This window comes from Carcharhinus amblyrhynchos, chromosome 7 (assembly GCF_965287045.1).
Source record: "Carcharhinus amblyrhynchos chromosome 7, sCarAmb.v2.hapA, whole genome shotgun sequence".
In the NCBI taxonomy this organism is placed as follows: domain Eukaryota; kingdom Metazoa; phylum Chordata; class Chondrichthyes; order Carcharhiniformes; family Carcharhinidae; genus Carcharhinus; species Carcharhinus amblyrhynchos.
Genome location: NC_137330.1, coordinates 42450429 through 42465405, shown reverse-complemented (window position 1 = coordinate 42465405; position 14977 = coordinate 42450429). Strand labels below are relative to the sequence as shown.

The 14977-nt window shown below is 41.2% G+C and overlaps 1 protein-coding gene across 1 annotated transcript in view; it reads left to right on the top strand.

Annotated features, from left to right (window-relative positions):
* LOC145344902 (meprin A subunit alpha-like) overlaps positions 1 to 9491 on the top strand; it is a 30420-nt gene extending 20929 nt beyond the window's left edge. Inside the window, exons 11-14 of the mRNA XM_080192196.1 lie at positions 904 to 1365; positions 1773 to 1946; positions 7933 to 8125; positions 8669 to 9491. Coding sequence (XP_080048322.1) covers positions 904 to 1365; positions 1773 to 1946; positions 7933 to 8125; positions 8669 to 8822 — 983 coding nt within the window. The 3' untranslated portion in view covers positions 8823 to 9491. The remainder of the gene's footprint in view (positions 1 to 903; positions 1366 to 1772; positions 1947 to 7932; positions 8126 to 8668) is intronic.
* The last annotated feature ends 5486 nt before the right edge of the window (positions 9492 to 14977 follow it).

Here is a 14977-nt window from a genome sequence, read left to right as displayed (position 1 = left end):
ATTTGAATTGGGAGAATGTAATTGACCTTTCAACATGGCCACGATCTTTCAACAAAACCTGTTGACACGAACATATTTATTGGAAACATTGAAGTTAATATTACAGAGCGTGGGAGAAGGGGAGTGGGATGGGGTCATTGGTGGGGGGAATCAAGGAAAGGTGTGGACAGAATACCACCACCCTCGAAGCAAAGTCAGCATGGAGCCAGTCTGCCCACAGCCACAACATGCTGCAGGCAGTCTAAACAAGGACCAAGTGGGACTTCCACACCTTTCTGAGAACAAAACCCTGCCCTGAAGAGCTATCAGACAATCTGATTGGCTGGAGCTCCATCAGTCTCAGCAGCACCAAGGGTGCATTAATGGGTGCAGCTGGGACTGCAAGAGGACGGGGAGAGAGGTGCATGGATTCTGGAACTAAGTAAGTCTGGCTTTTTGGCAGGGAGGGATTGGACAGGTCGGGGAAGTGAGCAGGAGATAATGAACTGGTTATAAAGTTGCTGGCAGTAGTAGTAATGGAGGGTTGCTATCTTGGGGGGCAGGGGGTGGGGGAGCGGGTAGTGGTGGGGGGGAGGTGTTATTCCTGATCTGCAAAGGGTATCCATGAAGATTGAGCTCTTCATTCCCATCCTGTGAAGGGATTATTTTGTAATTTGGGCCCAGCTGCCAATACTAATGGTTTTGTGGCATAGACAGCATATTAATTGGGTCAATTGGCTTGGTAATGAGCCTAGTTGACCCTTAATTATCTATTTAAATATGGCGACCTTGCTGATTTTTTAGCTTAATTATGCTTAAATCTGTAAGTTGGAGTATCAGGGTGTCGACAGAAGCATGTTGGACTTTGCAAAACTGAAATGTCTCCATTTTTTTAACGAAGCAGTACTTTCTGTTTTGCTGTAGCTGACGATACCCATTCCTGGAACATCGCCCATGTGACTTTTCATGCAAAGGCCAAGTTTCGTTATATCTTCCAAGGCATAATTGGGGATTCTGCAAATACTACTGGTGGTATCTTCCTGGATGATATTGCTTTTACTGAAACTCGCTGCCCTAATGCTGTCTGGCAAATAAAGAACTTCACTAATTTCCTTCAACAGTCAAATGAAAACGACAGTTTAACAAGCCCACGGTTTTATAGCCCAGAAGGTTATGGGTATGGCCTCAAATTACATCCTCATTCCAATTTCAGAAACTACATGGGGCTGTTTTTCCATCTGTGCAGCGGTGAAAACGATGGTGTGCTCGAATGGCCAGCTGGGAACCGGCAAGCCCTTATCACATTGATGGACCAAGATCCTGATGTAAAACTCAGAATGTCATCCACTAGAAGCTTCACTACAAATGGAAGTGAAGTATTACCAGGTGTGTTCCATTCTGTTTTATTTTATAAGAAAAGCCTCGTTAGTTATGCTAACAATTTTCTCTTCATTATGTTGTGAAGATCATCAAAAGTGCAATAGAATCTGTGAACCTATAGGTCACTATATATATATTTTGCTTCCTACTATTGTATAAGTAACAACTGCATAAGGCTCCAACAATCCAGCATCTTAATCTAATCTGTCATTTAATTTCAACATTTTTTGAATACTGCAGAATTATTGGTTAAAATGAAGACTATTGCACCATTAATTTTGTCTGAAATGTTTTATTTTTATTTTATATTTTATATTTCCAATATCCAGGATTTTGTCCTTAATATATAGTATTTAAAGTAATATTTACAGAAATTATTTGATACGATTATAGCCGTGTGAATTTAATTACAGACAGAAATGGTACCTTCGCATGGGATAAGCCTACGCTCACTGGAACCTACGATCCTAATTGCAGCTGCTACCGTGGTAGTTCTTGGGGCTGGTCAGCGTTCATGTCACACAAGCAGCTTCACCGAAGAAGTTTCTTAAAAAATGACGACCTCGTTATTTTCATTGAGTTTAATGGTAAAGTAAAATTTGTTCCCTTATTTTCTCTTACTGCTGGTTGTTAATTTTTCTTCAGAGTTCATGATCATCTTTAGAACTGCTTTTTTTTTCCTGATTGTATCTTCAATGAGTAGCAATTACTTTGATGTAAAGTTCTTGCAGTGATATCAGACAAATACGAAGGCAATAAATACTTTTAAATAACATGATGACACTAGTGTTAGCGATAAAGGGAACGTGTACAAGAGCTTCAATTTCAAATGCATGCATCTATCATGGATGGATTTTGATCTGTTCAGTAGGGTAATAAGGATGGAGGTATTGACTGGAGAACTGCTTCATTTAAACCAATGAATGGAAAACCAAAAGCACTGCAAATTGGGTGCACTGCTATCTACACTCAATCCTCTAATCTGGCTGTCCTAATGAACAAGATTCTGTGCAGTCACAGGCAATTGCCATTGGACTGTGAGGAAAGGTTGAACAAATTTGGATTGTTTTCATTGGAGTGTTAGAGGATGAGTGGGGGCGAGTACCTGATAGAGGTTTACAAGATTATGACAGGGCTAGAGATAATGGTTAGCCAGAGTCTTTTTTCCAGGGTCAAAGTCTTTTATGCAACTTCCCACAGAACTAGTAAGATAATATTTAATGGCAAAGTCCAACGCTGAACCAGTGTTGGCCATTGTACTCCTGCTCAGTCTGATACTACTTATATGAGATAGTATTTCAGCTTCTGATGAATAAGTGTTTAGATAGAACTCAGTTTCTGTGTCATCAGTGTACTGTGCCAGACCCACTGGCACTTTGTCAATACCAGTGGTTATGTTTCAAATGATTCTTGTCATAAAATCATGCACAAAAGGTAAATTTGTGTTTCCAATATTGTCTGATCTATCAATAAGATAGACAGTTACTCAGGAATGAAAGTGAGAGGGGGAAAGTTTAAAAGAGTTAAAGGGGCAATTTTTTCACACAGAGGGTGGTGAATGCCTGGAAGCGTTGCTGGAGGAGGTGATGGAAGCAGATTCTATAACAATGTTCAAGAGGCATCTGGTTAGATACATGAATAGGCGGGGAATAAAGAGATATGGACCATATAGAAACATCAAAATATTAGATTAGAGAGGCATCTGTGTCAGCACTGACTTGGTAGGCCAATAGGCCTGTACCTGTGCTGTACTGTTTTTGCAAAATTTGTTCTAATTAGTATATTGTATTAAAATGAAATGCACATAATATAGTTCTTTTGATTGTCAGCAGTCCCTTTCATGATCTGGTGAGGCAAATATCTGTTGACCTCCAAAAAGAACATGTTAATGCAATGTGCTTTATCAAACACATCTATCAAGTGCTATTCAAAGTTATTATATTATAGTTACCCTTATGTTTGGAGTCTCTGAAGGAATACAGAGCTCTGTGCATTGCCAATTAAATGTTAAGAGAGAAACCTATTTAATTTCATAAGGACTGTCAAAAACATCTCTCAACAATTAGGCAGAAGACTGTGGAATAAGTTACTTCAAAGAGACTTTAGGAAGCATCCTTCAGAAAGCTAGGAGTGATATCCATTGATAAAATTTGTTTTTGCTTTGTGCTGTTTACAACTCTGATGCAGCTACTGTGTTGCTGAAGTGACAAGAGATGAAATCTTGGAGAGAGCCCAATACCTCTTTCTTAAGATCACTTCAGATGACTTCGTATCTAATTCACTGCACAAATTTCAGAGAGAATTCTGCAAGTTCAGTGAGCAGCACAGGGAGACTGGCCCAGGAGAACACGTGATTTTCATTTTTCCTCAATTTTAATGGACCAAGAATTATTGGTACCATTTCTAATACCAAAATTATCAAATCATTCATTTTATATCAGTGAGAATCTAAAATTGCATCACAATGACCTAATCTGCAGAATAACGATGTGACTATTGGCATAGTTTGACAAGTCTTGTTGCATTTTCCTTGTTACTTTGTGGAAACTGGAATGCCCATAAGCAAATAAGGACCGTAACAACTGCTATTTGCATATTAGGAAAATACTTGCAGTCATATATAGCCTTTTAAACTGCAGCAATCTTATACCCAATTAAATACTTCTAAGTGTGATTACTGTAATGTACTCTTTTATGCAGAATTCCAGAGCATTCCATACATATAATCAATGGATATCACTCCTAGCTTTGTGATGGAAGCTCCCTAAATTCTTCTTGAAGTAACTTATTCCACAGTCTTCTGCCTAATTGTCATGAGATGTTTTGCTCAGTAAGTATTGAAAGTTTAGCACAGAATATCTTAACAGGATGATTGGAGAAAGTCCAATCTATTAAGATTATTAACCACATTGTCTGAACTTTAGGAGATAATCATCAACTATCAAATTTTACAGTGGACAATAACAATTTGTGAAGGGTACGGAGTCCAATGTTGGCAAGAATCAGCACATTTAAGAGAGAAAACTGAGAGAGAAAAGAGGAGTTAAATTAGACCACCCCCAAAAGTGAACCTTGTGGTCATGGTGCATGAATAATCTATGTCCATTATGTTGAAATGCAGGTAGCATGTCAACCTCTTGCTATCTGCTCCTTTAATGATTCCTGAGCATTCACCAAACTCTTTGTTAGCTGCACACATTAGCAGGGATTCTAAATTTGTAACTTTCAGGCACCACTTAAAGCTAGACTGTACCTCTTGAAGGAAAGCTGCCTTGTGGCTGGAACTGTTGGGAATTGTGTGGAAAGTGAATTTGTCTGGAACAGTAAGGAAAGACACAATGTGGGAAAAAATGAGTTTCAGATGCAGAACTCAGTGGAGGAGATGAAGGAAAGAGAGATACCACTGGTCTATTAGGGGAAGGAGAGTCAAAATCTGTGGAAACATATACTATGGAGGTCAGTCCCAGAAGTCAAACCCCAAGGATGTAGGGGGCAGTGCCACAAATAGTTCAATCCCTTTATATGAGTGATCAAGGACAATGAATGCATCTAACAAAGTGCACCACTAATCTCAGTCACTACTCAATTCTCCACAGATCCCATCATTCACTAACAACAATCTCTAACAATCTGGCCGCATGCACGACATTGTTTTACATCACTCACTCTCACACAGTTAGCACTTCTGCAAACTTCCCTGCTCTTATATTCTATGCTTCTAGTAATAAAGATAAGTCTCCCAAATGCCTTCTTAACTGGCCTATCTAGCTCTCCTGCTGTCTTCAGGAATCTTTGGATATGTACCCCAAGGCCTCTCTGGTACTCTGTACTTCTTAGCTTTCTACTGTTCATTGTGTATTCCCTTATTTTGTGAGTCTTCCCAAGATGCATCACCTCATATTTTTCAGGGTTAAATTCAATTTGCCGTTGTTCCCATCGGACCAGCACATCTATATAGCCTGCATTCTAAGGCTTTCCTCCTCGCTATTTACCATCTCACCAATTTTTGTGTCATTAGCGAACCTACTGATCAGATCTCTTATTTTCACTTCTAGATCATTAATGTACACTATAAACAGCAAGGGTCCTAGCATTGATCCCTGCATTACACCACTGGACAGAGGATTCAGGTCATAAAAACATTTGACCATCATCCTCTGCCTCCTGCCATTAAGCCAATTTTGGATCCAATTTGCCAAATTGCTCTGGATCTCATGGACTTTTACCACAAGGTTCTATGTGGAACCTTGTCAAAAACCTTACTGAAGTCCATGCAGACTGCATCAACTCTCTGCACACTAGAGACCTCTGTGAAAAGTTAAATCAAATTTGTTAGGTATGATTTCCCCTTGACAAAGCCATGCTAACTATCCTTGTTTAATCCTCACCTCTCCAAGTGGAGATTAATTCTTTTCCTCAGATTTTTCTCAATAATTTCCCTGCCACTGAGGTTAGACTCATTGGCCTGTTATAACTGGCTTTTCCCTACTTCCCTTTTTGAATATTGGTACTACATTAGTTGTGTTCTAGTCCTCTAACACCTCGCCTGTGGCTAGAGAGGATTTGAAAATTCAGGTCAGCCCCTACAATCTCCTACCTTGCCTCACACAGCAGCCTAGGATATAGCTCATCTGGGGCTGGGGAATACCCACTTTCAAGCCCACTAAAACCATTAGTCTCTCCTCCCTCTCAATGTTAACTTGTTTAATTATTCATAGTTCCCCTCCCTGCTTTCTATACCTACATCGTCCTTGTCCATAGCGATGCAAAATACTTATTTAATACCTTACCTACGTCTTCCGGCTCCACACACAGATTGCCACTTTGGTCCCTAACAGGCCCTTCTCTTTCCCTAGTTACCCTCTTGCCCTTAATCTACATCCAAAACACCAACTGAGATTTTCCTTTATTTTACCCCCCAATACGTTTTCATGTCCCTTCTTCACTCTCCTAATTTATTTTTTAATTACCTCCCCCCCCCACACTTTTTATACTCTTCTAGGGCATCCGCAGTTTTGGGCCCCCAGTAACTGCCATAAGCATTCCGTTTTTCCCTATCCAGCCTGAAGATTCTATAACCTGGAATACTGAGCCCCCAGTCCTGCCCTTCCCTCAATTATATCTCTCTAATAGCAATAATATCACATTCCCATGTGTTAATCAACACCCTCAAATCATCTGCCTTACCTGCAAAATACTTTGAATTTAAGTAAATGCCGCCCAGCCTTGCCATATTTCCTTGTACCTTAACATGTCTACCTTCACTCCGCCTTCCAGACTGATCGTGTTTTTCTTCTATATTTGGTGGTGCATTACACTCTACTGAACCTCCACTCCGTAACCCAACCCCCTGCCAAATTAGTTTAAACCCATCCCAACAGCACTAACAATCCTCTCTGCAGGGATGTTGGTCCCATTCTGGTTCGGGTACAACCATTTTGACTTTTACAGGTCCCACCTTCCATAGAAACAGACCCAGTGATCCAGGAAATTAAAGCCTGCCCTCTTGCATTGTTTCTTCAGCCAAGCATTCATCTGCTCTATCCTCCTATTCCTCCACTTACTAGCATGTAGCACCAGAAGTAATCCAGAGATTACAACCTTTGAGATTCTGCTTTTCAATCTGTCAGCTAGCTCCCTAAATTCTTGTTGCAGGACTTCATCGCTCTTTCTACCCATGTTGTTGGTACCAATGTAAACTATTCACCTTTCCCCTGCCCTATTTCATAGAATCATAGAACCCTACAGTGCAGAAAAAGGCCCTTCGGCCCATCGAGTCTGCACCGAACACAATCCCACCCAGGCCCTACCCCCACATATTATACCCACTAATCCATCTAGCCTATGCATCCCTGGATACTAACAGGCAATTTCTTAGCATGGCCAATCAGCCTAACCCGCACATCTTTGGACTGTGGGAGGAAACCGGAGTACCTGGTGGAAACCCATGCAGACATGAGAATGTGTAAACTCCACACAGACAGTGATCTGAGCCGAGAATCGAACCCTGGACCCTGGAGCTGTGAAGCAGCAGTGCTAACTGCTATGCTACCGTGCTGCCCACAATGTTTTGATTTTAATGTATTTCATTACAGCAATGACTACACTTCAGAACAATATCATCGGCTCTGGGATACCCAGAGATCATGAAAGGCAGAATGTAGATGCAAATTCTCTCCTTTGTTAAAATAATAAATGGTATGGAAGGTGTCATGCACTAATATTGCAAACAATAATTTTGAGCTCCTGAAATTAAAAGTAAATGCAATAAAGCTCAACACGTAACGGTTTTGACATTTGAAATCTTGAAAGTTTGGCAGTTCTTTAGCTGTATTGTGTTGTTATTCTCTATGCCATGCAATGAAGAGATGTTGGTGGAGAAATGAGATTCTCTTCATGGTCCTCCTTACTATGAAGAGGCTCTTGATGGCTATTATACATGTTAATTATTTTTAGTCTTACATGGAGTGTGAGAATTACCAGCAAGGGCAGTATTTATTGCCCATTATTTAATAATAATTTGCACTCTTATCAAACTGAGCAACCTGTTCGCTGGATTTATTTTTTTTAAAGATCTGACTCCGCTGATTAAAACCGAAGTTCCAATTCACCCCACAAATATTAATGAGAGACATCGGCGCGCAGTGGAGCCTGCTGGAGATGTACAAGAGCAACAGCCTCGTAGCCCTCTCAAAGCTTGGTGTGATCCGGGATATTGCCTGAATGGTGGCGTGTGTGTTATAGCAAATGGGAAATCAAGTTGCAGGTAGGCGTATTTTCCTGAAGTTATTCTGAGGGAGGGAAACCATTGCTATCTCACTCCAGTTATAGCATAACATTTATTACACATTGGGCTGTAAATTCTGGGCTCCCCAGCATTGGATATGAGGGTAGCCTAAAGATGTGCTGAGGGATCCCTGTCTGAACTTCCCAGATCGGCATTTATATGGCAATTGTCCAGAAGGTTTAATTTCCCCTGGACAATTGCACTGCACAGTGAACCATCTGACAAAGTGATTTAAATTGCTAACTTTGGATGGCTTCACCAGAGTTACACTAAAAGATCCACAGAAAATATTAGGAGAAATAAAACCTTGTGTTGCCTACCCCTTGGCCCTTGCGGAATTCCCCAACCTGCTGACTCGACTCTCATCACTGACCCAACCTTTGTCATCTTATCATACAATGAGCATTGAAATACAGCATGCTAGGAATATTGTGAATACAGATTTTCGGATTTGGTTATTGTGGCTCCAAATAGTTTGAGCTTTGGTAATGGACAGTGATATTGTTCACTATTCTTTTTCAGATGCGCCTCGACTCAAACACATCTGTACTTCGGTGAGCACTGTGAGAGAGCTCAGATTCATGGTTCTCTATTTGGGGTAATGATTGGAGCAACTGCAGGGGTGATAGCACTGGCCATTGCTATTATTAGCATAATTACAAAAACACGTATTTGATACTAAACAAAGCATGAAGTTGTTTGATTGGAAACCTACTTCACAAATAAATCAAACATTTTAGTGATTTTTAAGATTTACTGAGGGAATCATAGCTTTATGAGTATATAATAATTCTATATAGTTTAGACTGGTGTTTATGACTAATCACATTAAACATTACTATTTCTTCTGGTGGAAATGATTACCATACATACTTAAGCACAAGATGACTACCCAGAATTGACACTTGCTTACCAGCCAGAAGTATTCCCAGAAATAATCTATCACTCTTTTAGAAATTACTGGAGACCCTGCCCTTTGTAAAAAAAACAGTAGCATTTCAAATACTGATTTAATAATGAGATTTCAAGAATCCATTCAAATATTGTCTTTGGGTGGAAAGATCTTTATTTGATTCAAATTTTAGCAAATTTCAGATTAGAACCTCGATCTACTGCTATATTTCCCTTTCAAGTGCTTACTTTGTTCCAACTTCCACTCTACCATTCATGTGTCTCAGGCTATTTGTTGCCCTCAGATAACTGCTCTACCATTTTGTGCTCTCAGACTCCTATTCTGGCACTGCTGTATCTCTAAGGATTGTAGTCTATTGCTCCTTCATTGTACTTGTGGACATTGATGGCTGTGCCTGAAACAACCAGGATACATTAAAAGCAGATTTGTGAGTCTGAAGACAAATTGTCTTACCTGTGTCTTTTTTCCTTTCACGAAGGAAGATTGAGAGGGGATTCAATAGAAATGTCTAAAATAATGAGGCCTTTAGGCAAATCGAATTGAAACACGTGGTGAAGAACCTGGCCTGTCCCATGCCCAATTTGTGGATGCTAAGTCAGTGATAGGGAAGTAGATTTTGGACAGCAATTAGGGTGGTAAGATTTTCCCAGTCTGTCTGGTTTTTAGCCAGTTTGATCACTGCACTGGTATTGGATGGCTATATATCCAGTATTTTGACCTTGGTTAGCTTACCTCAGTAAAGAGCTAACAGGGGCTTGTGCTCATTCTTTTACTTATCTGCAGCAGCCTTAATATGATGGAGATGCAGACAAGTTTAATTTTTCATCCTTTTTTCTGACCTCCACACCCCCTCCTGTCATGTCTTGAACAGAGCTGAATCTCCATATGTGATTATGTCACCCTCTGGTGTGATGATGGCATCCTCTGTGCTTCGTGTCCATATTAAAAACAGAAAATGCTGGAAATACTCAGCAGGTCAGGCAGTCTTAATGGCGAGAGAAACTCAGAACTGTGAAAAGTTGGAACGGTAATAGGTTTTGAGCAAGAAGGAAAAGGACAAACTGATTGACAGAAGTGTTAGTCCTCTAGGGGCAAAAGAATGGTGATAGAGCAAGAAAAATCAAGGAAAGAAAATATATATCCAGAGCATGGGTATTGTTGACTGAAACTGAAAATAAGAGAAAAACTGAGACAAGCAAAGAACAAAGATCAAAGAAAATTACAGCACAGGAACAGGCCCTTCGGCCCTCCAAGTCTGCACCAACCATGCTGCCTGACTTAACTAAAACTCCCAACCCTTCCGAGGACCATATCCCTCTATTCCCATCATATTTATGTACTTGCCAAGACACCCCTTAAAAATCACTACCGTGCCCGCTTCCACTACCTCCCTGGCAACGAGTTCCAGGCACCCACTACTTTCTGTGAAAAAATCTGCCTTCTACATCTCCTTTAAACCTTGCCCCTCACATCTTAAACCCATGCCCTCTAGTAATTGACTCTTCCACCCTAGGAAAAATCTTCTGACTATCCACCCTGTCCTTGCCTCTCATGATCTGGTAAACTTCTATTAGGTCTCCCCTCAATTTCCGCACCCATTATCTCAAAGATAATGCCCTCCATACCAGGCCACATCCTGGTAAATCTTTTCTGTACCCCCTCCAAAGAGTCCACATCCTTCTGGCAGTGTGGCGACCAGAATTAAACACTATATTCCAAGTGCTACCTATGTAAGGTTCTATAAAGCTGCAACATGACTTGCCAATTTTTAAACTCAATACCCTGGCCAATGAAGGCAAGCATATTGTATGCCTTCTTGACTACCTTCTCCACCTGCATTGCCACTTTCAGTGACCTGCGTACCTGTACACCCAGATCTTTTGCCTATCAATACTCTTAAGGGTTCTGCCATTTGCTGTATATTTCCTATCTGTTTTAGACCTTCCAAAATGCATTACCTCACATTTGTTCGGATTAAACTCCACCTGCCATCTCTCCGGCCCAAGTCTCCAACTGATCTATATCCTGCTGTATCTTCTGATGGTCCTCATCATTATCCGCAAATCCACCAACCTTTGTGTCATCCGCAAACTTACTAATCAATCCAGTTACATTTTCCTCCAAATCATTTATATACATTGCAAACAGCAAAGGTCCCAGAGGAACACCACTTGTCACAGTCCTCCATTCGGAAATGCACTCTTCCACTGCTACCCTCCGTAAAGGAGAAGAAACAAAACAGGCAGAGAGATTATGAGCCAAAATTGTCAAACTCTGTGTTGAGTCCGGAAAGCTGTAAAGTGCCTAACTGAAGAATGAAGTGCTGTTCCTCAAGTGTCCGTTATTAGTGACCCTTGGTACTGGCCACACTGCAGAAATGTCCCATGTCTGAACATCATCCGCAGCATGTAACTGCCAAATTGGAAGCTAGTGACTTCCAAATGTCCAGCACACCTGCCTGAAACAGACCAAAGAAGAACACAAGAGCATGAGAACTAGGGGTAGGATTCGAGTACAGGACCCACTGAGCTTGCTCCACCATTCAACACGACCATGGCTGATCTTGAGCTTCAACTCCATTCTCTACTTGCCTTTCACAAAGTTTGTCCAAACAGGCCTTAAATGTAATCACTGTTGGAAAATCCACAACCCTCTAGGGTAGAGAATTATAAAGATTCGTAGCCCCTTGAGTGAAATAATTTCCCCTCACCTCAATCATAAATGATTGTCCTCCTATCCTGAGACTGTGTCCCTGTGTTTTAAACACTCCAACCAGTGAAAATAATTTCTAGCAGCTAACTTATTAAGCCCCTTCAGAACTTTATAGTTTTCAATGAAATCACCTCTCATTCTTCTGAACTCCAAGTATATAAGGTGGTTTACAACCCCCTCACCCAGGGACAGATTTAGTCACCTTTGCTGTTTTGCCTCCAATGTGAGCATATTCTTTAATAAATATGGAGACCAAAACTGCACACAGTACTCCAGATGCGGTCTCACTGAAACCCTGTATAATTTTAGCAAAAGTAATAAAAGCCTCATGAATATGCTCATTTGGGGCTAATTGCTCAATCTACAGCTCCACTGTCAAGTTCATCAGGAGCTAGGTGGAGTAAATGTCACATATACACTGCTGACATTTTCCAGGCTCACTCAACATCTAAGAGGAGTACAATTGCTAATCATGCATCTACAAAGGGAAATGTGGGCACCGCCAACCTGGCTCGACCAACCTACATCCCTGTTCATCTCACCTTTCCATGCCTCAAGAACTTCCGATGGGCCAGTTGGGGATCCAAGCTGGCAAATGCTGGGCTAACAATCTGGGCATCTCATTCCAGGTGATTCTCCGATTTCTTCGCACTAAGAATCATATGGGGCAACACACTGACACAGTGGTTAGCACTGCTGCCTCACTTCGCCAGGGACCCAGGTTCAATTCCAGCCTCGGGTCACTGTTTGTGTGGAATCTGCATGTTCTCCTGTTCTGCATGGGTTTCCTCTGGTGCTCCAGTTTCCTCCTACACTCCAAAGATGTGCAGGTTAGGTTGATTGGCCTTGTCAAATTGCCCCTTAGTGTCAGGGGGACTAGCAGGGTAAATACATAGTTTATGGGGATAGGTCCTGGGTGGGATTGTGGTCCGTGTAGACTTGATGGGCTGAATGGCTTTTGCACTGTATGAATTCTATGATATTAATGAATTAAGGGCAATGGAAGAAAAAGATAATGTGAGCAATTTAAAAAACAAATTGTAGGTAATTATTTGAAGTGGCATGCACAGTGATGAGCACTGCTGCCTCACACACCAGGTACCTGGGTTCAATTCCTGGCTTGGGTGATTGTGCAGAGTCTACACATTCTCTACATGTCTGCGTGGGTTTCCTCCGGGTGCTCTGGTTTCCTCCCACAGTTCGAAAGATATGCTGGTTAGGTGCATTGGCTATGTTAAATTCTTCCTTGGTGTACCCGAACAGGTGGTGGAGCGTGGCGGAATGTGGCAACTGCAACTTCATTGCAGTATTAATGTAAGCTTACTTATGACAATAATAAATAAACTTAAACTTTAAGGAAGAGATTACATGCACGGAAGGGAGAAATACATTTTAGGGAGTTTTTGGAATTATATTTGAAGTTTTAACAGCAGAAGGGATTCAGGATTTTACAAAGGAAGATTTATGGAAAGGTGGACTGAAAATCTTTTATACCCCAAAAACTGTTAACAGTGATATACTAATCTCCGTGAAAGTGAAATATCAGTCATTAATGTGTGCTAGCTATTCAACATGCTGCTGGCATTGTGTGCAGTAAACCTGGATCAGCTGATCCGAGGATTGAAGAGAGGTCAACAACAACGTTGGAGTTAGAGAAACCAAAACGTATGAGAAATGCTGGAGAGTCGTTACGAAATGTGTACAGTTGGGCTAATGTGTTTGCTGCATGCAGTGCCATCCATTTCAACAACTCATGATTCCACTCATTTGACCATCAGTCATGAAGGCAGAGAACAGTTTTCTATCTTCTATGCAAGTATCTTCAATATATAATACTTTTCGTTGCAGAGTTCTCTGCAGAATGAATTGTTATTTAAACTCTTGATCTTAATGTAGGTAAATCAGTTTGAAATCTGTCAAAATAAAGGTGTGTTTGAACAGACTACAGAGAGAGCTTTTTCCCTTCAAAGTAAGTCAGTAAATCTATCATTCTGCGGTCCAAGCAGTTCAGGGAGATCCCTTGCTTGACTTGTGGTCTTAGCTCAGTTAGCTCATTTTGATCGGGGCAGTTGCAGGGAGTGCGACAATTGTACACAACATCTTTTAGCTAGGAATTGGAATAAATAAAGCATAAGCCAGGATCCTGTACCATTAGAACAAGTCTGGAAACTCACCTGTCCAGATTTCCTCTGCTGCCAAATCAAACAGGGTCAAGAAAAGGTCCAAAAACATAGGGGTAGAAGTTTCCGATGGTTTTATAGAGTGTCAGTTTCAGTGAGAAAACTGGCCTGTAGTTCTCCAGCTGCATAGCCGAGTTTTCTCTCCAGATTCTCTGACAACCTGTGCACAGGGAATCTGGGGGCATGGTTTCTGCTGTCACTCTGACGGAGCATCTTTAAAAGTGCCCTGATCAGCTTTGATTAGAAACATCTCCTCATCTCCATGAACATGAGGGAGCTCCTGTGAGAATTAGGGCATCAGCCCCCCCATCCCGTTCCACACAAATATCGGGGGAGCCCTCCCCCCAAGCACCGGGGCAATACCTCCCTCCCCCCCACAAATAAGGAGACCCACTTCATTGGGGATCCCGAGAGTGCCCATTATAGCACACTTCCCTGGCACTGCATATTTACTTACTTTGGACTTAATTTTCTTAGAATTATAAAATCATAGAATCCTTACAGTACAGGAGGAAGCCATTCAGCTCATCAAGTCTGTACTAACCACAATCCCACCCAAACCCTATTCCCGTAACCCCACACATTTACCCTACTAATCCTCCTGACACTAGGGTCAATTTAGCATGGCCAATCAATCTAACCCACACATTTTTGGATTTCTACTCTATGTGAATGTATCTGCATGTGTTTTACTAGTTTCTTCCTTGTAATTTTAGTAGTTAACAAACTCACTCTATCTTTATCTCAAGAAAGCAGAGTAAAATTGGCTCCTTTTTAAGACATATATATTGGGTCTGGGAAACGATATCTGCAAGAGGGGGTCCTTCTTAGCTTAAATCTTGTTGCCAGCAGCAGACAGGATTGAATAAAGACAGGGAGCCAAGTCATTCTTCCTCACTCTGGTTTGTAAGAATCTGGGGGTATCCCAGCCAGACAAATCTAGGGGTTTTGTCCAGATCAACAATCTTGGAGAGCCTCAGCCAGGGAATGGGTGTAACAGTAGAAAGGTAAAATCATTGATTGCCT